This window comes from Pelmatolapia mariae, linkage group LG18 (assembly GCF_036321145.2).
Source record: "Pelmatolapia mariae isolate MD_Pm_ZW linkage group LG18, Pm_UMD_F_2, whole genome shotgun sequence".
Taxonomy (NCBI): domain Eukaryota; kingdom Metazoa; phylum Chordata; class Actinopteri; order Cichliformes; family Cichlidae; genus Pelmatolapia; species Pelmatolapia mariae.
The window spans coordinates 19,600,004-19,624,846 of record NC_086243.1 but is presented as its reverse complement, the minus strand read 5'-3'; the positions used below and the strand labels follow the sequence as shown (position 1 = coordinate 19,624,846).

General features: G+C 40.6%; 1 protein-coding gene across 1 annotated transcript in view; it reads right to left on the bottom strand.

Moving 5' to 3' along the window:
- The window catches only part of obscnb (obscurin, cytoskeletal calmodulin and titin-interacting RhoGEF b), a 55,223-nt gene continuing 30,380 nt past the window's right edge, over positions 1-24,843 (bottom strand). Inside the window, exons 42-82 of the mRNA XM_065469520.1 lie at positions 23,741-24,007; positions 23,343-23,609; positions 22,819-23,085; positions 22,146-22,415; positions 21,159-21,425; positions 20,480-20,758; positions 19,647-19,904; positions 19,204-19,470; positions 18,783-19,055; positions 16,005-16,271; positions 15,492-15,767; positions 15,122-15,394; positions 13,611-13,901; positions 11,846-13,183; positions 11,409-11,690; positions 10,428-10,509; positions 10,189-10,310; positions 9,899-10,096; positions 9,776-9,808; positions 9,575-9,673; positions 9,277-9,495; positions 9,112-9,145; positions 8,945-8,997; positions 8,735-8,833; positions 7,895-7,951; positions 7,078-7,217; positions 6,535-6,735; positions 6,368-6,444; positions 6,122-6,292; positions 5,867-6,026; positions 5,666-5,782; positions 5,366-5,530; positions 5,124-5,282; positions 4,857-5,034; positions 4,651-4,764; positions 4,395-4,562; positions 4,163-4,265; positions 3,920-4,049; positions 3,278-3,371; positions 3,100-3,142; positions 1-2,598 (exon numbers count right to left, since the gene is read on the bottom strand). Of these exons, the coding sequence (XP_065325592.1) occupies positions 1,491-2,598; positions 3,100-3,142; positions 3,278-3,371; positions 3,920-4,049; positions 4,163-4,265; positions 4,395-4,562; positions 4,651-4,764; positions 4,857-5,034; positions 5,124-5,282; positions 5,366-5,530; positions 5,666-5,782; positions 5,867-6,026; positions 6,122-6,292; positions 6,368-6,444; positions 6,535-6,735; positions 7,078-7,217; positions 7,895-7,951; positions 8,735-8,833; positions 8,945-8,997; positions 9,112-9,145; positions 9,277-9,495; positions 9,575-9,673; positions 9,776-9,808; positions 9,899-10,096; positions 10,189-10,310; positions 10,428-10,509; positions 11,409-11,690; positions 11,846-13,183; positions 13,611-13,901; positions 15,122-15,394; positions 15,492-15,767; positions 16,005-16,271; positions 18,783-19,055; positions 19,204-19,470; positions 19,647-19,904; positions 20,480-20,758; positions 21,159-21,425; positions 22,146-22,415; positions 22,819-23,085; positions 23,343-23,609; positions 23,741-24,007 (9,266 nt within the window). The 3' untranslated portion in view covers positions 1-1,490. The remainder of the gene's footprint in view (positions 2,599-3,099; positions 3,143-3,277; positions 3,372-3,919; positions 4,050-4,162; positions 4,266-4,394; positions 4,563-4,650; positions 4,765-4,856; positions 5,035-5,123; positions 5,283-5,365; positions 5,531-5,665; positions 5,783-5,866; positions 6,027-6,121; positions 6,293-6,367; positions 6,445-6,534; positions 6,736-7,077; positions 7,218-7,894; positions 7,952-8,734; positions 8,834-8,944; positions 8,998-9,111; positions 9,146-9,276; positions 9,496-9,574; positions 9,674-9,775; positions 9,809-9,898; positions 10,097-10,188; positions 10,311-10,427; positions 10,510-11,408; positions 11,691-11,845; positions 13,184-13,610; positions 13,902-15,121; positions 15,395-15,491; positions 15,768-16,004; positions 16,272-18,782; positions 19,056-19,203; positions 19,471-19,646; positions 19,905-20,479; positions 20,759-21,158; positions 21,426-22,145; positions 22,416-22,818; positions 23,086-23,342; positions 23,610-23,740; positions 24,008-24,843) is intronic.

Sequence of the window (24,843 nt, the reverse complement as noted above, 5' to 3'; positions counted from 1 at the left end):
ACTCAACCATGTTTTGTCCAAAACTACACATGTACAGTACAAGCAAGTACAATCAGTTTGTGATTTAAAATTATTACATAAAATCATCCTTTTAACAGACACCTTTTGATCAACACAAACACCACACGTTTAATTAGGAAGTTACTCTAGTTACTTTTAAATTGCACTAAAAAGGTAGTAAATTTTGCAAGCTCAAGTACTTTGCATAAACATCTGCGCTCAATCAAATATAAGATGACAACTGGTTATTCTAGAGAAACACATCTGTCTTGGAGAAGCAAATACATGCAGTCACTCATCTACATATTTGTCACTTGCATAGGAATATCCCTGTAACAGCCTGAGTTTACAGGCTGTTTCACTGCACTAGCACACAAATGCCAAAGAAGTTGAGTAAAAAATTCAGTTAGTTGATGGTAGGAACTTGGAAACAGGCATCTGTTCACCTACCAAATGATTTGCTCGCACAAATGTCGTGTTTATAAACTGCTCACTAAGGAATCATTCACAACACCACAAAATAATGTAGTAGAGACTTGTAATTCTCTAATTTGATTAACTAACAGCTCCTGAAACACAACAGTCCCCAAGTTTACACTACTTTTATATTCAGTGTTGCTTACTTGAAACATGCATCTCATTACCTCCCAATATTTCCAGCTCCAGGAATCCAAAGTGCCATAGCATGGCCTGAATGGTACCAAAGTAAAACCTGAAAAAATATAAATCCTATTCATGTATGTAGCAATGGACTAAGGATTACATCTGGATCAGTTAATACTGGGGAGTAAAGCTGATCATTCAGCGTAGGTACACTGTTAAACATCACTGTAATTTGTTATCTCTCAAAATTGCATTTTATACCCAATAAAGCCCAATAAAAAATAGACACTAGATTTCTCTGCAGTCACAAATTAATTATAACAATCATGCGAGTAAATAACTGTAATATGGCATACCAGTGGATTAACCATAACAGAAACATAAAACTGATTTTGGTAATCACCAGTACTGTTAATTTAGGGAGCTGTGACATAAACCTTACACTGGGGGTGGCGGTCTCATAAATTTGTCAATCACTGTATGTATAACCAAAAAACATTTATTTTATTTAAAGACTTCAACTCACCATTAGATATGAAGGTTTTAATCAGTAAATGTCAGACCTTTCTTAGCTTCTGCCCATCATGCATATTGTACATCACACAACATGTATATGTTTTATAGCAGAACAGCATCAGACTGAAACCTGCCTACAGTGAAACCGTTATCCCTATAGTTTCCATCTCATCTGTAAGAGACAGTAGAGTCTAACAATCTGTCAAGAAAATATCTAAGGATGACGCTATTATCTGATTGGCAGGCTAAAAATGGAATGGTTTGTCAAATGCAGTAAATGTTGCTCAGGTTACGATCTGTATTTTTATGTATAGTGAATGTCCCTATTTAAGACTAAGAGGGTTTGTGATGCCAAATTAAATGTTTGCTTTTCACTGGTTCTGATAAAGGTCATCTCTAATTTGAAGAGTGACAGGATTGCCAACTGATGTGTAACCATAGGTCTGAGTTGACACTTTGGTTTTAAAACTCTGCTGCCTGCCCTCAACTCTCTGCACCTCTGAGCAGTACGAAGGCTTCACTTCCAGCTTTGCATGGCTCACTTGAATAGGCACGTTCTTCTCCGCCCTGGACCGAGCCTCCCTGGCCTGCGGTGGGACAGCAGATGAGAAAAGGCTGCTGGAGAGATTCTCCCTGAACCGACTAAAGAAGCCAGTCCTTTGCCGGGGCACCACATCAGGCCGGCCCACGTTGAGAAGTACCGGCTGTCCCACTGTAGAACCGCCAATCTCTCTCTGAAGCACAGAGATCTCACAAGGCTTTTCGTCAACGTGTTGCGTGTGGGAGGAGCCATAAGTCTCTCCTTCCTCTGGGACGTAATCCTCCAAGTCCTCAAAGGTTAAAACACGATCTCCTTGTTTTAGGAACACAGGCTCTTGCTTTCTTGCAGATGTATCCTCCTTGTCATCGGGTTCAAAAATTACAGTTTGTTGATCATCCAGGTCGTCGTCATCTTCTCCAGCTGTAGCGAGGACAGAAGAGAGCTCGTGCGGCTCTCCAGAAGCAGATCCAGATGCAGCATCAGTCACCTCTTCCTCCCAGGAGAGCGGCTGGCTGCTGATGTCTCCCTGCAGCTGGGCTTGTGCTTGCTCCACAAGCTTGTTGTTGGAATTGTTAGCATTTGGATTTTCCACTGGAGACCTTTTGGGTCTCAAGGGAGTGCCTGCACGATCAGACCCTGCTGGTGAAATACCTCTCCTCCTGGACAGCCTGGGAGACTTATTAACCTTATACTCGATGACCTCTTCTACTTCAACCCACCTGGGCTTGCTCTCTGTTCCCCTGGCTTCCGCCCCCTGGGGATCAGTAACATAGAGAGTTGGGATAGTGGGCTTTCTTGGAGTGGGCATCCTCCTTGTCCTGGCTGTAGGAGGCTCGGGGGTGGAAGTCTCAGAGCGGTGGACACCAGCAAGACTCAAGCCAGGTGATCTGTGTCTTCTCATTCGAGGATTCTTCACCACGGTGGTTATAGTCTCCTCACTGGAATAAGAAGTGCATTAGGCCTATGTAAATAAAATCAACCTTGCTTGGAGTCTTGGATTTAAAAATAATAGGATAGTAATAAGCTGCAGTGATTAGGCTGACAGTTGAAGTAGACAGCACCCTGATGAGAACAGTCCACCCTTTCATTATCCTTGTGATAGATTCCTTTTGCATCGAGGCTATAAATACTACACAATGCATACATGGAGCCAGAGGGAAAAAAAACACACACACACACACACACATACAGAAAAATGCCCCAAATGCCCTATGATGGGCAATGTTATCTAATAAAACAATACCTACACGGATACATGAACCCAAAAACTGCAGTGGAACTTTATCTTAAAAGAACCCCCTTAAAGATTCCTAAAATATATATTATATAGAAATTATTTTATTAAAATATACTGTAGTGTTAGGTTAAGAAAATCCAAGATTTTTCAACATCCAACTATTCCTACCTGACAGCATTCATCTTACTTTGATCGTACTTACATGATGATGGTTTTCTTTGGCATTTTCGTCTCCTGCTCGGTAACTGTGGGAGGAACATGGACAAAGCATGATGGTTATTATGCATTGCTAAAGCTGCACTCAAAGCATTTTCTGCTCATTAAAAACCACAAAACGTCCAAAAAGAGTAAGACTGTATGGATAAAGCCAGACTTGCTACCTTCAATGGTGATGGCCTGCTCACCAGAGCGAGCCACAGCAGAGGGGGGGACCAAGTCAGCAGCACACTTTGCACTGCCCAGACGGTTCGACAACTGAAATCCAACAGATATATTTTTAGAGTCGTAAATGTAACTCACTGCTGCTAATTAATATCAACTATCTTGAAACTAATTTATAGGCACAAAGGCAAATGCATGACCTGCATTAAAATCTCCCCTCATTGACCCTTAAAAATAAAGGAAATGTTATTTTTGTAATTATCTGAGATATTTTCTTGTATTGAGACCTCTTACAGTACTCCAAATTCTGAACAAATAGATCTTAATAGTTTTAATGATCCTAATATATTTCGAGTACTTCTGTCAATCATTTAACATTAAGTGTACAAAACTTGAGGTTCACGAGTCTCCCTGTCTCACATATTATAACTGCCCTCCCAGAGCCTCTTCATGTCAGACATTTCTTCCTCTTAAATGTATTTATTTTACTGTTACTTGCAACAGGGCTTTCAAATTGTTGGATCTCTCTATGTAATGTTGTATGGTCTTAACCTTACTAAGTGATTGCCCAGAGATTATGTACACTCTGAAATGTCACAAAACTAATACAGATAAATGGAAATGAATTAGTCTAGACCAACCTCGCACTCATAGTGTCCAAGGTCTCTCTCTGTCAGGTTTTTGATTACCAGAACCAGAACGCCACTCCGGAGCTCACTGTAGGTCTGATATTTCTGCTGGTCAGTCAGCAGCCTGCCGTCCTTGAACCACCTTGAACGGGGACACATGCAGACAGGATTAGAGGACGGGGCTGATATTCGAAAAAATTTGCAAAACTGAATCAAAATGAAGGAAAGAAGAAAACATAAGGAAGGTATCCATACCTCACTTTGGGCTTGGGGGCACTTTGTATTACACAGGTGAACTGAGCGTCCTCACCGGCAACAAAGATGGCATTCCTTATTTTATTTACAAAGCGAGGAGGTACTAAAAGAAACACATGACAGTGTTTTATGTTTTAGACTATTCATCATTTTTCACAAGAAAAGTGTAATGAAGCAGTAGAAAAGAATACTCTTAGGATCATCCTATATATAGGTATGATGTGCCACTTACCCTGAACTGTGATCTTTCCCAGAGTACTGGCATTGCCAGCTGGACTTGTGGCAAAGCACATGTACTGACCAGAATCATCTGCAGTCATATTGTCCAGGATTAGTGTGCAGGAACCATCAGGGTCCTCGATGATGATGTGATGAGGATCTGCCTCCACTGCGCGTCCATCTGCATCCAACAAGTAAACAAAACCACTCATGAAACAATCTTTGAATGTCACCCCACATGGCTAATAACCACAGAGGAAATGCCTCACCCTTGTACCAGGTAACCGCAGGTTTGGGTACTCCAGTAACTTTGCAGGCCAGCTTAACAGTCTGGCCCAGCTCTGCTGTGCAGTTTGCCAGAATTTCATCAAAATCAGGGGAACCTGGAAAATAGTTTGGTATAAAAAGCTGCGCTAGAAATTCCAAGCAATAGAGAGGTAAAGAAAAAAGTAAAACTGCATGGAGTCCCACTCACTCCATGCAGGCATGCTGTATCGCTGCTGCAGTTCTCTGAGGTCTCTCAGCCATGAGTTCTTGATGGTAACAGTTCGGGCTTGTAAAGTGTACTTCCTCACAGAATCCTCGCGCTCATGCCAAATCTCAAAGGCACGGTCATCACCCTCCACTGTCTCATTCACATCAATGTTATTCAGCTGAAACAAGATAAAGAAACCAACAAACATCATTTAGGCCGCTGACCATGAAAGAAAAGATGAAACTAGATTATGTTAAAAACACTTACCTTCATCATGTTCTTGAAAATATATGCTTGTGTATCAGTGTTGCTGTCTCTCTTGGGCTTGCAGATAATGCAGTAGTTCTTAAAGAGGAAGACGTGACGGTGGTGACCTCTAGAGGACGTTCTAATTCCAGGAGCACCCTCCCACACTTGGAAAGGCCCCTGGTGGGAGAGAGTAAGCATATGCAGACAGTCAAACGCTTATGTCTAATCGAGACCCTGCACAGTCGGCAGCAACGTGGTACCTGTCTAATTGGTTCTCCAAGAACTTCGAGGGTGGCAGGATAGTTCTCAATCATGGCGACATGGTGGGTATTCTCAGAACGCTGAGGGAGTGCAGACACCATTGCAAAAGCTTCTTCCAGCAGGCAGCAGTTCTGACCATTTCTTGCTTTGTTTCGAATGAGCTCCTGAAGATGTTGCAGCAGAAATTTCAACAAAACTGAAGTTACACTGATCGTGGACATAATTTAAAGGCTCTAAAAGCAAATGACTGTAAAGTAAATAACTGACTCTAAGATGATTGTATGCATGCACTCTATTACCTTCAGGAAGGCCTTGTACTTCTGAATCCTCTCCAGTGGTTGTTGGAGATAGGCATTTATGCTTCTTACTGGTGGATCTGCAGGGTCTGAATTAGCCTGCGCTGTGTCAGTATATTCCTGTTTTTTGGGGTTTTAAAAAAAAGATTTTAACAGTTGGCACATTTGTAATTCATAGTATAGCAATAACAATTCTGCTGTTACCTTAAAGAAGCTGTGGACACTCTTGTCACTGATGGCAGATTCAGCCTGACTCTGACCTACAAGATACTGAAGGTACTTCTCAAAGCCCTCCTTGTTCTTCAGGAAACACATGGCTATGTCGTCATCAGTGTCGCAGTCATTCAACTTCGGAAGGAATGCCCTAAAAAGAAAATCATAAGAATGATGCATTCACATACGCATACTTCTGATTATACTAAAAAATGGCTGAAAATAACATTTAAGAGGTGAGCTCACTTGCTATGGAAGGATTTGATATCATCAATGTTTCTGAAAATAGCCTCTTTCTGACTGGTGACATCAGGCGGTGCATCAGAACTGTCTGCATGCTTTAGGTGATGGGAGGTGAAGAATTCCACCTCCTTGACAAACTCTGATTCTCCGTTTATCAGTTCCTGGATCAGTTGGCTAGAAGCACATATTAATAGTTTGTTATGGTTCTTTGGTTGGTTTGCTTTGTCACGACAAATATGCTTTACTTACAATAATTTTCTCTTGTATTCTCCTTCAGACACCTCTTCCACACTTGTTTCTGGAAGATCGCCAGCATCAGCGGAGAGCTGTAATACAAATTTAAAAAAAAATTAAAAATATTACCCAATGCATGCAACATGCAGTGGCGAGCTGGAAGCAATTGTCTTGAGACATACTTTGAGTTTTTTGTCCAGGTAGGCCGGTGAGACCCAGCCTTGGCGGGATGGTGTCGTTTTGGTGGGTTTGGTCCGAACTAACCACTTGAGTGGGTGAGCCGAGTCCAAAACCTCAACATACTGTCCCTCTTTTAGAGAGATGGAATCTTTGCTCGCCACGATGGGGTTGTAATCAGCTGTTGCTACATAGATATCAAACATCTATAAAAAAATATATATATGTGTGTGTATTAATGACAGGATTGCAGGGGGACTGGAAGCTATCCCAGCTGTCAGAGGGTGAGAGACAGAATACCAATCTGCCCCAAGGCTAACACACAGAGACAGATAACCATTCACACCTGTCTATGTATAAAAAAACTTAATTGAATTTCCCTTTATTTCTTCAAATAAAACTGCTGCATTAAAACTTTCATTTCCTTGTTTTATATAGTATCCTGCCATGGTGTGTCAGTGTTTACTTGATGAAATTCTGATATAAACCTTTTATTTGCCAAATATTTATGAACATTATGAACTTAATGGAATTTTTTTGTATCTCACCTCTCCCCTGGCATCTCCTTCATCAGACTCAGAGGAGGAGTCAGCAATGAGGGAGGGAGGACGGGAGCGACCGTGATGAGGTGATGGAGAAGGTGTCTTGGTCTCATCATCACTGTCACCACCTGGTACGCGTAATGAAGCTGGAGCAGTAAGGAGGAAGTCAGAGGAAGACAGGTCAGTCGTGTGGAAATGTCCCATTAGTATAATCTGTCCTTTAAACCTATGCAGTAGGTATTAGTACCCACACTCACTCAGGTCCATCAGCTTAAATATATATTTAAAAACATAACTGTGTGCTAGCGTGTACCAGTGTTGTATTTACCTGGTCAATTTGAATTTTTCTGTATACTGAAGTAACGATATATTTTTTACGATGCAAAAACAGAGGGGAGAAATCCACAGTGGTTAATTATTCTAACGCTCTAACATGTATTACTGTATTAGTATCATGACAACAGGCAGCAACACTTTTATCTCAGCTCTCCACATACATGTCTGCTTGGTGAGCATGTATTCCACTTATACAGAAGCTTCATAGGTTATTGCAAAAACTATTTTAGTAACAAGAGAAAGGATGAGAAAACTCATTGAAGATGAGTAAGGAGATATAGAGGGCACTAATAGAAATAAAAGGGGATGGCTTAGATGTTATTAAGCTGACACTGAAATAGAGTTGTTGTATGTATAACTAAATATTTCTTGTATGTAAAAGGAAATGTAAGGAAAACTGTTTTATAAAGTCATTATTAATAGATAGAAAATATTTCAGTGGAAAGCTGCAGAGTATCTGTGATGCTGATGCACTTGGGATACATACTGGCAGATTTGGGCCAAGATTTCATCCACTGGAGCACTTCATGATTCTGTAAACTGTCTGAATAACAAATTAATCATTTAATGAGTATTTATTTAGTGGGAGTGATAAACTAATGGGTGTAAAGGTGGTTAGGAAATGATGTCTGTATGAAGGAATGGGAGATTTTATGTCATAAATGCATAAATAAACTAAAGCGTGCACTAGACAAGCACTAACATGGCACTAAGAAACATTCCTCGGTCAGGTTTGGTGTTCAGAAACAAAGGAAAGTGATAGCCAGTTCAGTATTTAAGCATTAAAGCATTTGGATTAAACATTTCTTAAACAGCCAGAATGAATTCAAAGAATTCAACCAAACCTGACAAGAAAATAACAGAGCAATGCAACAGAAGCACTGTATGCGACATAATTTATGATCCATACTTCAGTCTTCAGCATTAGTAACTACCAAATGCAGTCACTGCAGAGGGAATATGGATAGTTAACCTGCACATTTTTAGTCCAACTACAGACACAAGGTAATTTAAGAGATTGAAGGTGTTGTGATCGTTCAAGTCATATAATTTAATGTTTGTTCTCCTGAGAATGTATGTTCTCTTGAGGTGAAACCTTTTGTTTTTCTTAACTATATCCTAATCTAAACTGTTTATGAGACTTGTTGAGAGGGAGCTACAGTCCAATGCTAGCATAATCATTCATTTATCTTGGTTTAAACCAGACTTGAAGCCGGAATAGACCAGTTCTGAAATGCCTTATGGACATAAAGGTTTGTATTTTATAAAGTACTATGAACTCATTAGTCTCTGAATATTTAATGCAGAGCTATAATGGTCCACTTACCTTGGGTGATCTTGGCTGATACCATTTCAGTGATCTGAGAGGTGAGTTTCATGAGGAATTCCTCTGAACCTACTTCACCTAGGAAAGGCATTTTGCCCTCTTAAGGGTTGGCAAAAAGTAAAGAACACCATAAACATTTATTTTTATTCATTTATATATCTTATCAAAAATAAACATTACTGGGCCTGATGATTAGCTAGTATGTCTTACCTTTTCCTCTGCTAGTGTCTTCCTGTGGAGGACTAACTGTAATCCCAAGAACCCTGAGTGGATTTCAGTATTAAAATTTGTCATGTATTTACATTTATATTAAATGTACTTACTACAGACATCTTTTTATGTGCAAGGCAATCAAAAGGTTTAAAAAAATAACTTACTCTGAAGCCGCTGTCTCTTTCTTGGGCTGAGGAGCTAGAGAGGAGGGAGAAAAGAAGCGGAAGGGTGGTTTGAAAAGTGCTCTGCTAAGTGTTTCTGATATAAGAAGACACTCATTTAACCTGTCATTTCAAAATAAAGTGTCTTGATGACTTTATTCTCCTTACTCTCATCCACCTCCAAGTGAGCAGTGCAGATGGACTGTCCAGCTTTATTTGTTGCAATGCAGGTGTAGGCACCAGTGTACTCCGTGCCCACGTCCATCAAGATGAGACTGTGCTGGCGCCCAGAGCTTGCTATTTTGTATCCTTTAGTGTCAGGCTTGATCCACAGGACATCCTCCAAAGATTCCTCCTTTAGCCAGTTGACCATGGGAGTAGGAGATCCTAAGAGAGAAGAAGGGTGAATATGGAGACTTTGTAATAATGCTGCGTGGCAGGTAGAGCCCAAAGTGTAGTAACGCACCTTCTACTTTCACAGACAGAGTGATGCTTGTTCCTTGTTTCACCTTCCTATTGCTGAACCTTTCAATGAAGCGGGGTGGCACCAGGGGCTCTTTAGGGTCTGTGAGAATAAAGTGTATAACGTGACATTTTGAACATATGGACATGTCTACTGAAAGTACATATACTTGTGCTGTGGTTTGTAGGGTAAATGTTAAATTACCCTTTTTCTCTTGTGGTAAAATCTCCCCAGGACCTGTTACAAAAAGTGTTGCAAATGTATAAAAGTGTATCTCATCGTTTCATTTGAGATTTGCATTTTGTATTCAGGCACGTGTATACATACTCAATACTATCATCCGGGCAGAGGAGTAAGCAGAACCGGCTGCATTGCTGATGTAGACGGAGTACTCCCCCATATCCTCTTTTTTCACCTCCGTGATCTCCACGCCATGAACGTCTCTCTCTGCTAACAAATGAATTCTTTCTGAAGGTCGTAGAGGGTGGCCATCTTTGAACCAGTATATTCTGGGTTTCGGGAAACCTGGAAAACAACAAAAATTTTACAAACATTATTCTTAAATCATATGCAATGTTTTTAGAACACTGGGATGGATTAATAAATCTTTACTTTACCCTTTACTTTAAGCTGCATCTTTGCAATAGGTGAACCTGGACAGACGTGAACATCATGAAGCTCCTCCACAACCTGCGGTAGCTGATCATCTTCAGCTACAGACTCAAAGGTCTCAGTTTCCCTGTTGGAGGAGAGTAAAGCACAGCAGCTCCAGTATATCTATAACTGTATGTGAAGGCCTCAATATAAAGGTTTAGTTCATATAAATAAATAAATAAATAAACATAAATAAATTTACCTGGACATGTATCCTTTGGCACTGACGTAAGAAGACGTCTCAGTGGCATCAGCAGCAGTGTCATAATCTGAGCTGCAAGACACTGATGGAGGAATTTTATTATAGTGTTATACAATGCTTAAGGTGTAAAGAGACTCTGCTTTTCTAAGATGTTGATTTATGGTTCGGAAATTAGCTTCATGCTTCTTATAAACATGCTTCAGTTAAATGCTACATCTGTATAGCTGTAGGTTTTGTGGGTTTGTTTTTTTTTTGTTTTTTTACCCCTGCCTAATATAAAGGCAGGGTGAGAAACCTGCCTTTATATTAGGGGAGGCTCAAGGTCCATCTCACATATTCTGCATGCTAGTTTTGCTCTGACTTTGTCTGAAGTTCTCTTCTGTTTTAAAAAAACAAGCTATACAGAAGTTTGCATGTATTTACAGGCATGAATATTGTAGTAATTTTGCCCTTTTATTAATAACAATAATAATGGATTGCATTTATATAGCCTTTTCGAGACCCTCAAAGCGCTTTAAAATTCCACTCTCACATTCACACACTGGTGGAGGCAAGCTACAGTTGTAGCAGACTGACAGAAGCGAGACTGCCATATCGCGCCATCAGGCCCTCTGGCCATCATCAGTAGGCAGTAGGTCTGTGTCTTGTCCAAGACAGATAGGGCTGGAGATAGAGCTGGGGATCAAACCGGCAACCTTCCGGTTACAAGATAAGCTTCCCAACCCCCCTGAACCACAGTCGCCACATTTAATGCTGTCTTTGAATTGTTCTTTTTCCAGGGTGGAATGATGTACAGCATACATCTCAATGACTTCAAAAAACAAGAATTTGGTGTCCAAAATAAATTCAAATTTGTGCACCAAATTCTCCTTTTTTAAGTCATTAAAGATGTACAGATGCTGTACAATTTGCCTAGTCAATTATCCCAGGACAGGTATTTAAAAAGCAAATGTGTGTTTCTTGTATCATCTGTTCACTTACTGTCAACCCTGAGTTCAGCTTTAGTAGATGCAATGCCACTGCTGTTTTCAGCTGTGCAGCGATAGACCCCCATGTCAGTAGGCAACACAGTGGTGATGATAAGTTGGTGGCAGCCCTCCTGGTCTTCATTGATCATGTAATGGTCATTCTCCTCCAGCAGCTTGCCATCCTTATACCAGCGAACAGTGGGAGGTGGCTTGCCAATCACAACACAGTCAAAGCTGACTGGATAACCGTCTGGAACATCCTGACTTTGTAGCTCGGTTAAGAAGACCGGTGCAGCTGGGCAACAAGAGCAAACGGAAAGCAAAAATAAAAATCCCACCCCTTACAGAGAAACTATTCTTGGTGTATTGAACTTGGTGCATTACTAACCAGACAAAATGTGTGTAAGAATAAAGAAAGTTATAATTAACAGAGAGCAAGCTGCTTCTTACCTGGAGCTCCAGTCATGAAAGCAGGAGGCTGTCTATCTTGTGTGGGCGTCTGTGAACCATCTTGTATGTAGCCCATCTTTTTAATTCGCAGCTCCACTTTGTGAGGCCCTGCAGGTAAGATTGTGGTCTCCACAGGAACCCCATGGACTGTAAACATCTCCTGAAATCTCATAGAGGCAACTTCAGCCTCTGTCCGTGAATCAAAACGAATGTAGATATAATTGTCATCTTCACGGTAAGATTGTGGGTCTGGGGCTCGCAAGTCTCCTTCATCTGCACTGACAAATGGTTCTTCCTCAACATCTGGTGGGAGACGCGTGCGCAACAGGCGCCGGAGGCGTCTGCTTGCCTGTCTCAGCGACTCATCCATCTCACTTCCGGAGGAGCTCTCAGGCTCACTGTCAGCACTGTAACCTACAGTAAGCGGCCGTCGGCCCGATGATTCTCTTACCGTTCCCACAGTCACCTTACCACTGTGAGAAGCTACCCCAAACTTGTTAGTGGCTTCACATGTGTAAACTCCAGTGTCCTTGGTGGTGATTGCAGTAATGACCAGTGAGCAGGTGCCATCATTATAGATATCAATATGATGATGCTTGCCATCTGTCAGTAGTTCTCCATCTTTCAGCCAGCGGACCTTATCAGGTTTCCCTTCTGTCACACATTCCAGATGTATGGTCCCATTAGGTTCTTTAGTCTGGTCTTTGAAGACTTCTTTAAAAACAGGACGCATGTCCTTGCGGGCCTTGTAGCCCTTGAAGGCAGCTTGAATCTTAACAGCAGCTTCTCTGAGCTCAGGGTCATCCTCTTTACCGATCTCCATGATGCTAGTTTCCTCTGTAGACACGTGTTTTTCTTGAGTTTGCTGAACTACAGTTGTTTTCACTTCTGTCTGCTGCACAGTTTTCTGCTCTGACATTTGGAAATGTGCGAAGAACCTCTCAGTGGCTAGAGTATCTGCTTCCTTTGTCACTGTCTCAGTAGTCTTGCTGCTCTTTTTGAGGTAAGAAACAAGTGTCGAACGCCCAGAAACAGACTCATCCTCAGAGCTGGTGCACAGGCTGGTTTCTGTCTGCTTCTTTGACACAATGGCCTGCTCCTTCTCTGCTGATTTGACTTCCACTTTCTCAGATTGTGGAAGCTGATTCTGGTCTAATTTGCTCTGACCCCTTTTGCCATCCTCCTCTGGTTGTTCAGAGATGGAGTCCAGAGTTGGCTCCCGACTCATGCGTCGTTTCTTGGCTGATGCTTCCCAAAGTTCATGGAGATCACCTTCTTCAGCAGCCTCAGGAGGAAGACTGGGCTGTCCCAGTACCTCGGTCACTTCCTCTTTTGCATCTACACATATACCACAATGGAGTTACAGTTATGGTCCATGCAGCACCACGCCCTCTTTAATTGGTGCTTAATCCTAACGTTTAACATTTATGTGCAGGGCTACATTAGGGCTACAGCAGAGCTTGTGGAGAAATACAAAAAGTACCACATATACAGTGTACAGTGACCTACCTGGTGTAATCGGTGGCGGAGGAGGTGCTTCTGTGTTACAAGAAGAGAAGAAAAACAAATGATATTAAAGTTTATAAAATATCAAAATTCCTTGGTTTCTAGCATTACATCTTTGGCTAGAATGTTGCACTTGCATAAAGCTCGATCTCATATCACCATGTGACATAAAACATGAACTGCAATTGCAATTATAAACACAACGTCACAGAAAAAAGCAGCTAAACTGTTGTGTTAAGTGAAGCGTACATTCACTCACCAAGCTGAACAGTCTGAGGCAGCTCAACAGGTTCCCCTATCCCTGCTCTGTTGATGGCTGCCACTCTAAACCTGTAGGCACTGCCTGGACTGAGATTTTCAACCACAAATTCAGTGTTACGCACAGGCTCAGAATGACATGGAAGCCAGAGGGCACTGTCTACCATTCGGATCTCCACTCTGTAGCCCAGAATGGGACTTCCTCCATCATGCAAAGGTGTGAACCAAGAGAGGGTAACAGACTTTTTTGTCTTACTGAGGACCTCCGGATCCTCTGGAGGATCAGGCACAGCTATGGGGAAGGGAAAAAGAAAAACCGCCATTGGATATATTTGTGAACACTAATTAAAAACCAAATACTCTAAAGTGTTAATCTGTTATGAAAGTTATATGGAAGGTGTTCCAAATGCTCCAGAACTTTCCGTGTTTTTTGTTAGATAGCTTATCTTTTCTAAAGAATGTCTTTCGCTTAGGCGGCTGTAAATTTGCACAGGTGTGCTGCTGCTTCAAAGAGAAAGCTCTATGCTGTTTGGCTTCCAAAAAGCAGAAGTTAAGTAAAGACCTGATATTCTTAGAGATCACAGCACCGTCTGGGATAAATATTTACTAAGCATAAATTAGAATTAAGAGGAATCTATTACTCAGAAATTTGGTTACATATTTCCAGCAGCCTTTTTCAAAAAGATTGAATCAGAGGGCATTCCCACATAAAGTGGGAACAAAGATTCTTACATTTAATGCAAGTGTTGAAAGTATTAGCGTTAAGACAGCCTTGTTGGAGCAATGCATTGCCTATTTATCCATTTATATTGCCTTAATTTGGAATATCTAGTTTGTGTTGGAACTTAAGACCACACTTCTGACCATTGTTTCTTGTTTACATAATATTTGAAATCTGTTTTCCATACTAGTGGCATGTAGTATGTTATGAAATGACACATTGTACCTACTAGCAAACATGTTGTTTAAGACGGACACCAGGCCACTAGACTGTACAAATTTTAAAGTGAAATCTTCAGTTGTGGATAAAGAAGAGAGCTTCAAACTACTACTGAACTGCCTAGCTAATATAAAACTTCATAGTTGGAGGTATTAAGAAAAAGCTTTGATGGTATGCCATACCTGCTCCATAGTTCTTCAAAAGATTTTTTATTACCTTAGCTTCCTACTATACCCTGAATTGTCCAAAATTTTAATTCTGGTTCTGCGCTCCCTGGTCGAAACTCAGAATTACAAAAAATTGGAGTAAACTCTATATACAGGTTTAAAGGGATATTTGTTAATCTTTTCATAGACATGACAGATTACATAACTGAAATAAATAAATATGCAGAGAGATAGTCTAATACCTTACAGAGATATGGTTAGCAGACTGAATTTATGATTTATGTATCATTTACTGTAACAGTTCCAATCCAAAAACATAAAAAAGCACCTAACTGGAAGATTAAAAACACTATAATTACAACTGTTTAAAAGTAATCTTAGGCATGTTACTCATTAAACACTTACTGATGATGGTGAGCTTGGCCAGAGAGATAGCATCTCTGGCAGCAAATGTAATTTCCTGCTGGGGCAAAAGAGGCGCCTGTCTCAGGACAAGGCGGTAAGACCGACCATCGGCCCTCATAGCCCAGAGGTCACTGGGCTTCAGCTCAACTCCATTAGCATACCAGACCACTTCTGTCGTAGGGACCACCTCCGTGAGCTCAACACAGAACTCGACTTTCTCCCCCACTGCAGCCACTCTGTCCTCCAAACCCTTCACAATGGCCAACTGCCAACCTTACATGGGAAAAATCATAATTCACATCTGACTAAAGTCAAGGTTATAATATTACTACAGCTTCACTGTTGTACAGTCTTCATTTTGATGACTTACCTTTAACAGTGAGCTGGGCAGATGTGGACGCTGAGCCAGCTCTGAAAGTCACCGTGCAACTGTCTTTGGCGCGCAGCTCTTTCAGCAGGAGCAGATGGCGACGACCGCTCTCGAATGATACAACCTCAGCATTAGGGGATTCTTTCAGTGGTTTGCCATCAAGGAGCCACTGGCAGTTTTTGCTCTCAGGACGAGACAGGGCACACTCAAAGAGCGCTTCGCCTCCATCAAAAGTGTCCACATTCTCCAGGCCCTGAACAATGGTAATGGGTTTGGCTGTAGAAAGCAAGAAACCATGGTAACTTAATTATAATAGATTATAAAAGGACTGCAGTTCTCAAAGACAAAAGTAAAATAGTTAAGCCTTTGTCAACCAAGAGCAAAAATGCTGTGATGATCAGTAAAAGGCCTGTTTTTGTTTTTTTTGTTTTTTTTTCCAAAGACGTCTTTCTGGGAAGAAGCAGAGAAGATCCCCTAAAGCCTGGTGCTCTTTCCATGTGGAGGGAAGCTCACCTTCCACATGAAGTGAAGCGACCACGCAGGTCCCCTCTGCCTCACAGGAGTATGTGCCCCTGTCCTCAGCAGACACATGGCTAATGTACAAGCGAGCCACATTCCAGTCCTGCTCCACTACCACCCTTCGGCCATCAGGCTGCAAAGGCTGCCCATCTTTCTTCCACTGAGCCTTCACTGGTCTTGAGTACTGGCAGATGAACTCAGCCGGCTGGTTTTCAACCACCCGAAGGTCCTCCATCTCGCTCACCACTTCAACTGTGGGATCTGAGGTTGGGGTCAGGGGATCATAGGATCAAATCCTGGCCATGAGATGTAAGGATAAAAGCGGGCCATGCCGACTGACATAAGAGCTTTATAACCCCCAAAAGCATGTCTGAGTGTAAATATGTGAGTGATATTATTTTGAAATTACTGATTGTAAGGTACCAATACTCTATGTATATTTTTTATGTATTTTCAAATCGTCCAATGCATTAAACTACATAAGCTCTCAGGGGGTCAAAAAGTCCAACAGTCAAAGTTCACAACCAAGGGTCAAGACTTACTGGCAGCTCATAGAGAAGAAGGGAGTGATAGTAGATAGAAATGCCAAACTCAAGGTGTATATACAAGAGTCAGAGATTTTAATGCTGGAAGGTTAGAAGAAGGGTTTGCTAGGATGGGACAGAGGAGATGAATAGAGCATGACTATTTGAGAGCAGCCGGCCTGTATGGATGGGTGGAGCAGCACTTTCTTTCAAGCATTTCAATATTCTGGTTCACCATCTGTGAACTTTAACATGACGGAAGCCAGATCTAGATTATGTTTGTTTTTTTACTGAATCCAAACATCAAATAAGACAGGCTTGTTATTTATATTACTGAGGGATACTTACAGTTAGGGCTGCAGGTTAACATTATAATAATCACGATCATGCTTAAAAAAGCTTAAAATGAATGAAGAAATCCCAGATTGATGATGCTTGTTTTCAGCATTCTTGTATTAATTGGTCTTCCCTTCCCTGTTGTTGAAGGCATGGTTAAAAGGAGCTGCTTACAACTTTAATAGCTGTTTGGCTACAACATTTGCAGTCAGAATATGCATAATAGTATACCGTATAGATACGAGTGTAATTAGAGCTTGAATCTGGGCATATAACCTTAAATTGAGCATGAAAAAACCCTCAAGATGTTAAAGCAGGAAAATCAAACACAAAAAGTCACAGGATGTGGACCAGAAACACCACCCACCAGCCAACAGGTCAGCTAGCCTGATAGCTAGACTGACTAAACCACAAGGGACTCACAATGAAGACTAAACTAATAAGAAGCACTCCGAGAGTCCAAACCTGGGCAGTATTTACTTTTCAAGAGAGTAGTACTGTATTTTGTATATATTCATTTTGTTTTCTTTGCTCTTTCTAAAAGTACTTTTGGACACCTCCCTTGTTAAAATCATTTTAATACACTTGATATCATTTTGAGAATTATTTTTCAAATTTCAGATGATATTTGGATGCAAACTATAATGTTGTATTTAGAATGTTTTATCCCCGTATACCAGTATTATTTCCCAAATGTTGTCAATACAAACAAAGGCAGTAAAATTTAAAGCATACTTTTAAAGATAAAAGACATTATTATCATTATTAAGTTTCGACATTATTTTATCTTGAAGAAGAACTCAATGCAAACTTAGAATCCCCACACACATGCCTATATGCTGACAATACAAATGATGGCAGTAAGAAACATAGTTTTAAATACCTCCATATATATCATTAATGTCACTTTAACCCTCAGATTGATCTACTGACCTTGTAGGAAACACACATGCACACTAATGCCTCTAAAAACATTACCTCCTTGGGAGAGGTTTTAGACCAGAGCGTCACTCTGAATCAATCATTTTGCGTTCTCTTTTACACCAGGCTCAAAGTGAGGTCTGTCTACTGTAGCTTGAATGTGAACAATATAAGGCTAGCATCATTAGAAAACTAGTGTTTAGATATCTGTTTGTAAAGGATTTTATCAACAAAACTGTCACAATGTTGCTAGATTTAGTCAGACCAGGTGTGGGGGCTTGTGTGATCCCATTGCAAGTTGCTCTCTAGTTGTCCTTTTCACTATTGTGTAATTATACTCATTGTTTACACGTCAATGATTAAGGTATAACAATGCTCCACAAAATTAGTAAATCTGATTGTGTTTCAAAGTGAGAAACATAACCGTGATTATTATTTTTCATCATTTCAGCAGCCCTACATTCAAAAGAAGAGCAACATTTTTAATACTAGGTCATTGAGTCGAAAAGGTTACTAAAAACTTTACTGTGGTGCTGCACCCAGTTGTATTTTTTAGATTATATCAAAGCATATCGCATAAAACATAACTTCTTATTATTAATGAAATGCAAACTACTGCTTCTCATGCATGATGGAGCACTAATATGTCAAATAGCTGGATGGAACCCTGCAGTAAAAATATGATTATATTTCATAGTATATAACCCCATATTCTTCACAAAGAATGGCACATTTTTTGTAGTAAATGCCAGTTATTAAATAGAAAATGTAAATATATTAGTTTCCTGCTTCTACTATTTAATTCAAAATAATAAGGAATACTGAAGTAGGAAAATTGACTATTGTAGTGACGGCAACCCATTAAGATTTTAAATGTAGAATTAAAACACTGCAGGATCCTTAGAGATTGTATAAGACTAAAAGAGACTGCTTTAGCTCAGTCCCTGGGAAAAAGCTTATCTCAGTCTGCAGTTAACATTTTTTATGATACCTTTGACCAAGAGCTTGGCTGTTGATGTTAAACTGCCAGCTTTGAAGGTGACAGTGCCAGAGTCATCTGTGGCCAGGTTCTTTAAGGTGAGTGTGTGGATGTGGCCCTGGGCCAGCCCTATCTCACTAAAGGGGCTGTTCTCCAACAAGCTGCCATCCAGCCACCACTGCACCTTGCCGTGGGCTTTACCAGAGAGCTGGCAGGAGAAAGTTGCCCATTCGCCAACAAAAACATCGGTGGACTTAAGGCCAGAAACAATGAAGACTTCTTTTGCTGTTGAGTGGAAAATATGAATACATTGAGCCTTAAATGTACTCACAATCATCATAATGCCAACTCTAAACAAAAAACACACAACATATGAGCCAGATAGAAGTTTCACAATTAAGAAAAACTGCAACAGTACTGAATGGGAGGCTACCTTGCACTGCTAAAGAAGCTGTAGTGAGCTGGTCTCCTGCATCGCAGGTGTAGTAGCCACTGTCATCAGGCTCCAGATTCCATATACAGAGCTCTTGAATACACCCTGACTGCCTCATCTCATACTTCTTACCAGGCCGGAGGACTAATCCTCCTTTCCTCCACTCAACACAAACACCGGGCTTAGAGAGCTCACAGTGCAGAGTAATATCATCACCCTCTATGGCATCCTGGTTCTTGAGCTCTGTCTGGAAGAAGACTGGGGCACCTGGTGAGAGTTTAAAGTAAGAAAGGTTGATATAACATATTGAGATGGCAAGTTCGATGTCAAATAGTGGAGATGATGAGAGAAACATCCCTGAGGGCTTCAGACTATACTGGGTGGTTGAAGGAGGTGGAAGTTCAAGAATATTATAGTTGTCCATTTCAATCCAATGTTTTTACCTTCCACAGTCAGCGTGACATCACACTGTGCATCCCCAGTGTCGCAGGTATACGTTCCGGCGTCCTCAGCCACCAGGTTGTGAATACGAAGCTGATGAAATGCTGCATTCTTCTTCAGGTCATACTTGAGACCCGCTTGGAGGGCCACATTGTTTTTGATCCAGGTAACCTTACCACTGGGGTCAGAGATGGTGCAGGCCAAAGTGACCGTTTCACCTTCTAATGCAACAGTGTTGTGTGGGTTCTCTAATATTAGCACTGCAAATACAGGACAAGTAGCATTTATATGCAACCTTTTCCGTTCTGCACTGGCATTATGCTTTCATTCTTGATTTCTGTGCACTACTGTAACACAAATTATACATAAAATAATATGACAATTAAAAAAAAGTAGAATTACTGTCTTGTGTTTGTATGTTTCTAGCAAGCAGTCAAATTTACTTTAAATCCATGTCTAGCTAGACTAATATAACAAGCACAAGGATGAAAATTACATACAGAATTTAACGGCTGGGCAGCAAAGACTAATGCAAGAAATGTATTACCTCACCAAATGGGAAATACAGTCACAATAATAACTATGCTGCAGAACTACATTATGTATCTGAAACTACCCAGTTTTAAAACATACAATTTACAGTAGTATTGCTTTGTTGAGCTAAAGTACCTCTATCAGCCCTTTAAAATTAATAAATACTATAAAATATATTTAATGAAAATACAAAAAATGTAAAATGCCAGTGGATTTGAAAAAGAATAATAATAATTTGTGGTTTTTGATGAAGATGGCTCTGAGGGTGAAAACTCTCTAATGACCATCTCATCTCCTTTACCTTTGGGTTTCTCCTCCACCAGAAGACAGGCCACACTCTTCTCTTCTCCCACCACGAATGCAACATCTCCAGATTCATCCGTGGTTACCATCTTGAGGACCAAGTGGTGCACTCTCCCTATAATGCTCATTTGATTCAGATCATTATTTTGAAGCAGGTTGTCTGAAAGCCACCATTCCCCATTGGTGACACCAGAGTGTGACAGCTCAACCTCAAAGACGGCGTCTTTCCCAGTGGTCACAGTAATGTCGCAGAGTTCTCGAATGATTCGCACATGCTCTGAGGGTGAATGGGATGATGAGAGATCAGAGATCAGTTCTGTGCAGAGCTTCCAGACATCATGACTATGAGGGCATATGCTTACTCAACACGTCATTCCCAGATCTAAGAAACATGGATCTAGTGGTGTTTTTTAACAACCTAGAGCTACTAAACTATCAACAATGCATATAAATAAAATCAGATAAATTCCAGTAAAGCAGGAAAATTTAAATTGAATTCCATAGTAGGACACTGGACTCTCTAAATCTGTGAATCCAAGAGAATTAGTTGCGAGTAGAGGATACACTTTTCTCCAGTACTTGATAATGGGGTGAATATGAACTTCAGGAAGGATGAAGACAAGAGGAGAGGAGATGAGAGACACAGACAGATGATAGATGAAGATGTGCTCTGTTACCTTTTACAGTCAGGGTAGCAGTGCTTTTCTGGTCTCCAGTATCACAGGTATATTCCCCACTATCCTCCATGATCAGCTTGTGTATGATCAGAATGTGAGTGGTTGCTCTTTGCTCCATGGTGTATTTCTCTCCCTGTGTGAGAAGAGTTGAGCCCTTCCACCAGGTCACCTTGTGATCAGGGCTTGATACCTCACAGGACAGAGAGGCTTCGCCTCCTTCTTTGGCCTCTTGACTTTTCAGCTCCTTCTTGAATACTACAGGTGCAGCTGCCAGAGACACCAATTTCATTACGATGACAGACTTTAAAACTTTAGAAAGTGAACACTGACACCAGAAAACACACTATAATCCACAGCGAGGCAGCACAGTCCTTCCAAAATTTACATACAATCAACCAATGTGCTCCAAGGAGACCTACAATCCACAAATTCATAAGTTTAAAGAAAGTCACAAATACAACTAATCAGAAAAAACTCAACAATCAGAACAGTTTTGCTGTTGGTGGTGCATGGTGCATGTCTTAAATCCTTAATCCAAGTAACCCCAAACATGAAAAAGTCAAAGACTCAACACTTCCAGCTTCAGCTTAACTGAAGAAAAGTGAAACAACAGTTATAACAGCATTCGGTGATATATAAAAATGTACTGGATGAAAACACATTGATCAACAAGACCAATATGTAATTTTAGTACTAAAATGAAAAGTAAAAGAGTTTTATTAGTTCCAAGTTCAATGGAAAGTAAGGTAAACATGCATGTACTCTGGAAATAGAAATGTAATGGAAAGTGAGAATTTTCTTTAGATGCCATAGCAAGATGAAAAGATAACAAGACAGTTGTTGCTTTTTAGAACTTCTGAAAAAATTGAGAGAAAGTATCCAAAAACAAGAAGACTGAGAGCAAATGAGCAGAAGATAATCCCAAAATTATTGTAGAAGCCAACTAGAAGATGTTCCCAAGGAATACATTGCCTACAATTCCCTTACCTCTGACTGTCAGAGAAGCTGTGGAAGTGTGGTTTCCCACAGTGAAAGTTACTGTCCCTGAATCAGCTGTAGTGACGCCTCTGAGTGTGAGGCTGTGCAGCCGACCCTCAGCCTTGATCAGGTTCATTTCATTATTCTGCAGAGGGACATCCTGGAGTTTCCACAGTGCCATTGGTGCCTCCTCATGAGAAACCAGACACTCAAAGCAGACATCTTCACCCTCGTACACAACGCAGCTCTCCAAGAATTTCAGTATTTTAACCTCGACCTCTGTTTGACAAATACAGTTTAGAAGCACACAACGTTTGGTGAAGTTCAAGTTGATCATTTATGAAGATTTCTGCTGAGCTACAATTACCAGTGCCAAGTGAAGAAAACAGAGTAGTGTTTGTTAATATTTGTGAAGACAGAAATGTGAAAGGCTCAAATGGTGAAATCAGTGATTGAGCTCAAGAGAAAAGTGCGTACAAATAACAAGAAGTGCACAAAAGAGTGAGGTGCTAATGAATATGAGACGAGCAAGTTTTCTTGAACACTGAAAACACTTCATGCTCAAGTGTTGCTCTGTGAGAAGATGGTCAATAAGAGGGAGTATGTTGGAAATGAAGGATGACTGGGCTCCAGCTCAAGAGAGTGCATGGGAAGAGGAGTCTTAAATAGAAAAAAATCCTACCCTTCACAGTGAGGACAGCTGAAGTCTTCTGCCTGCCTGTATCACAGGAGTACTCTCCTGAGTCAGTTCCTTGCAGTTTGTAGATGATAAGCTCAACTACAGTCCCTTCCTGCTTCAGGTGATACTTGCTGCTGGATGCCAGCACCCGATCACCACACCTCCAGACCACACTGACCCCCGGCTTTGTGATTTCACAACGAAGACAGGCGCTCTCTCCTGCTTGTCCTTCAAGGTTCTGTAGCTGGGTTTTGAAAAGGACAGGCTTGGCTGTAGAAAAGTGAAAAAAAATGAGGGAAAATTTTTAGGAGAAATGAAAGAATGAATACACTTAGGCCAAGTTTTAGCCTTCAACTCGCACATGTGAAGAAGTAAGCAGCAGAAGTTGGAGTCAAATCTACATACTTTAGTTTATAGTTTAGAGTATTAACCCTAAGGTCAAGTCAGATATTTCGAGCAACATTCTAATAAAGATAAACCAAAAAGTCACTATTGCCACTATGTTTAAACTACTAACAACAGCATACCCTTCACAGCTAGCTGTGCAGTGCTACGACGATCACCGGCATCACATGTGTAACTCCCAGAATCCTCTGAGTCAACATCATGGATTATTAGTGTAGCCAGGTGTACTTTTTGTCTAATTTCATACTTTGCACAAGGACAAAGACCAAGTTCTCCCTTCCTCCACTCCAAAGGAACACCAGCTTTAGATAGTTCACAGTTCAGGGTGACACTGTCACCCTCATCAGCCGTTTGGCTTTCCAGCTCTTTTGTGAAAATAACTGGAAGAGCTGATAGACAAAAAAAGGGAAAATGGAGTAATTATGCAAAAAGGAACAGGGATGATGAAGAAAGGAGAAATGAAGCAACAAATGAAGGACTTGTTGGAAGAAGAAGAAAACATGCGATAGCTTCATCCTACCATTTACAACCAGGGATGCTGAGCTTATTGTATCCTCTAAAGAGCAGGAATAGCTTCCTGTATCTCCAGGCCTCAAATCAAGAATGTGCAGCTCATGACAGAATCCCTTTTGTTTTATCTGGTACTTTTCTCCACAGCTCAGGACTTCTGATCCTTTCTTCCACTCTACATGGACTCCAGGTTTTGATAGCTCACAGTGCAGGGTAACACTACCTCCCTCTTCAGCTACTTGGCTCTCCAGGTCTCGAATGAATATGACTGGAAGAACTTGGGATTAAATAGATAAAATAATCTGTTGGTATGTATTATGGTAACCCATAGGATTTAATAACAAAAGATTAGTTTGGTATAAAAATATACTTTTTAACCTACTAAAAACAAAAATAGAAAATATAAAAAGCATCCAACATGGTTGCTCTATTGCACAAACACAAAATAACACTGATACACAGTCAGGGCAGGTACACATCCGCCTATTCGAAACATAGCACTTAAAAGTCTGTAAAATACAGCCCTCAACTATTCCTGTTTGAGAAGAACAAGAAAATAATTCTGCAAATCTGGTATTTAGAGCTAATAACAAGTGAGTAACAACCAATCAGGCTAAATAAAAACAAAACAAGGAGAATAAAGAATGCACAGTGCCACTAATTTCATTCCAGCGCTCTGGTATCCAGCTGTAGCAGAGGGATGACATCAAAACCAGCGGGTTTACCTTCACAGTCATAAACACAGTACCGAACAAACACGAGAAGAATGGTGATGTTTCAGATGAATAAGAGAAAAAGCTTGTTAACAAACTAGTAAAATACAGAAGAAAGTCTATAAAAATCAACAGTGAATGATTCACAACTTCAGACTTGTCAGCCAACAAGAACAAATGAGACAAAGACTCAACGATGCCTGAATTTAGAGCCTGTGCGGCCGCAGCTTGTTTTTTAGCAAAACGCAACAAGCCCAAGTGTGCACTTAGAATTCCCCCCCAAAAACAACACCTAATGTAAAGTAAATATATTTATATTTAATGACTAATATCAGTAAATATGAAACATATCCAAGTATGTAGTTCATTTTAAGCTCAAACATTTAATGTTATTTTCTGT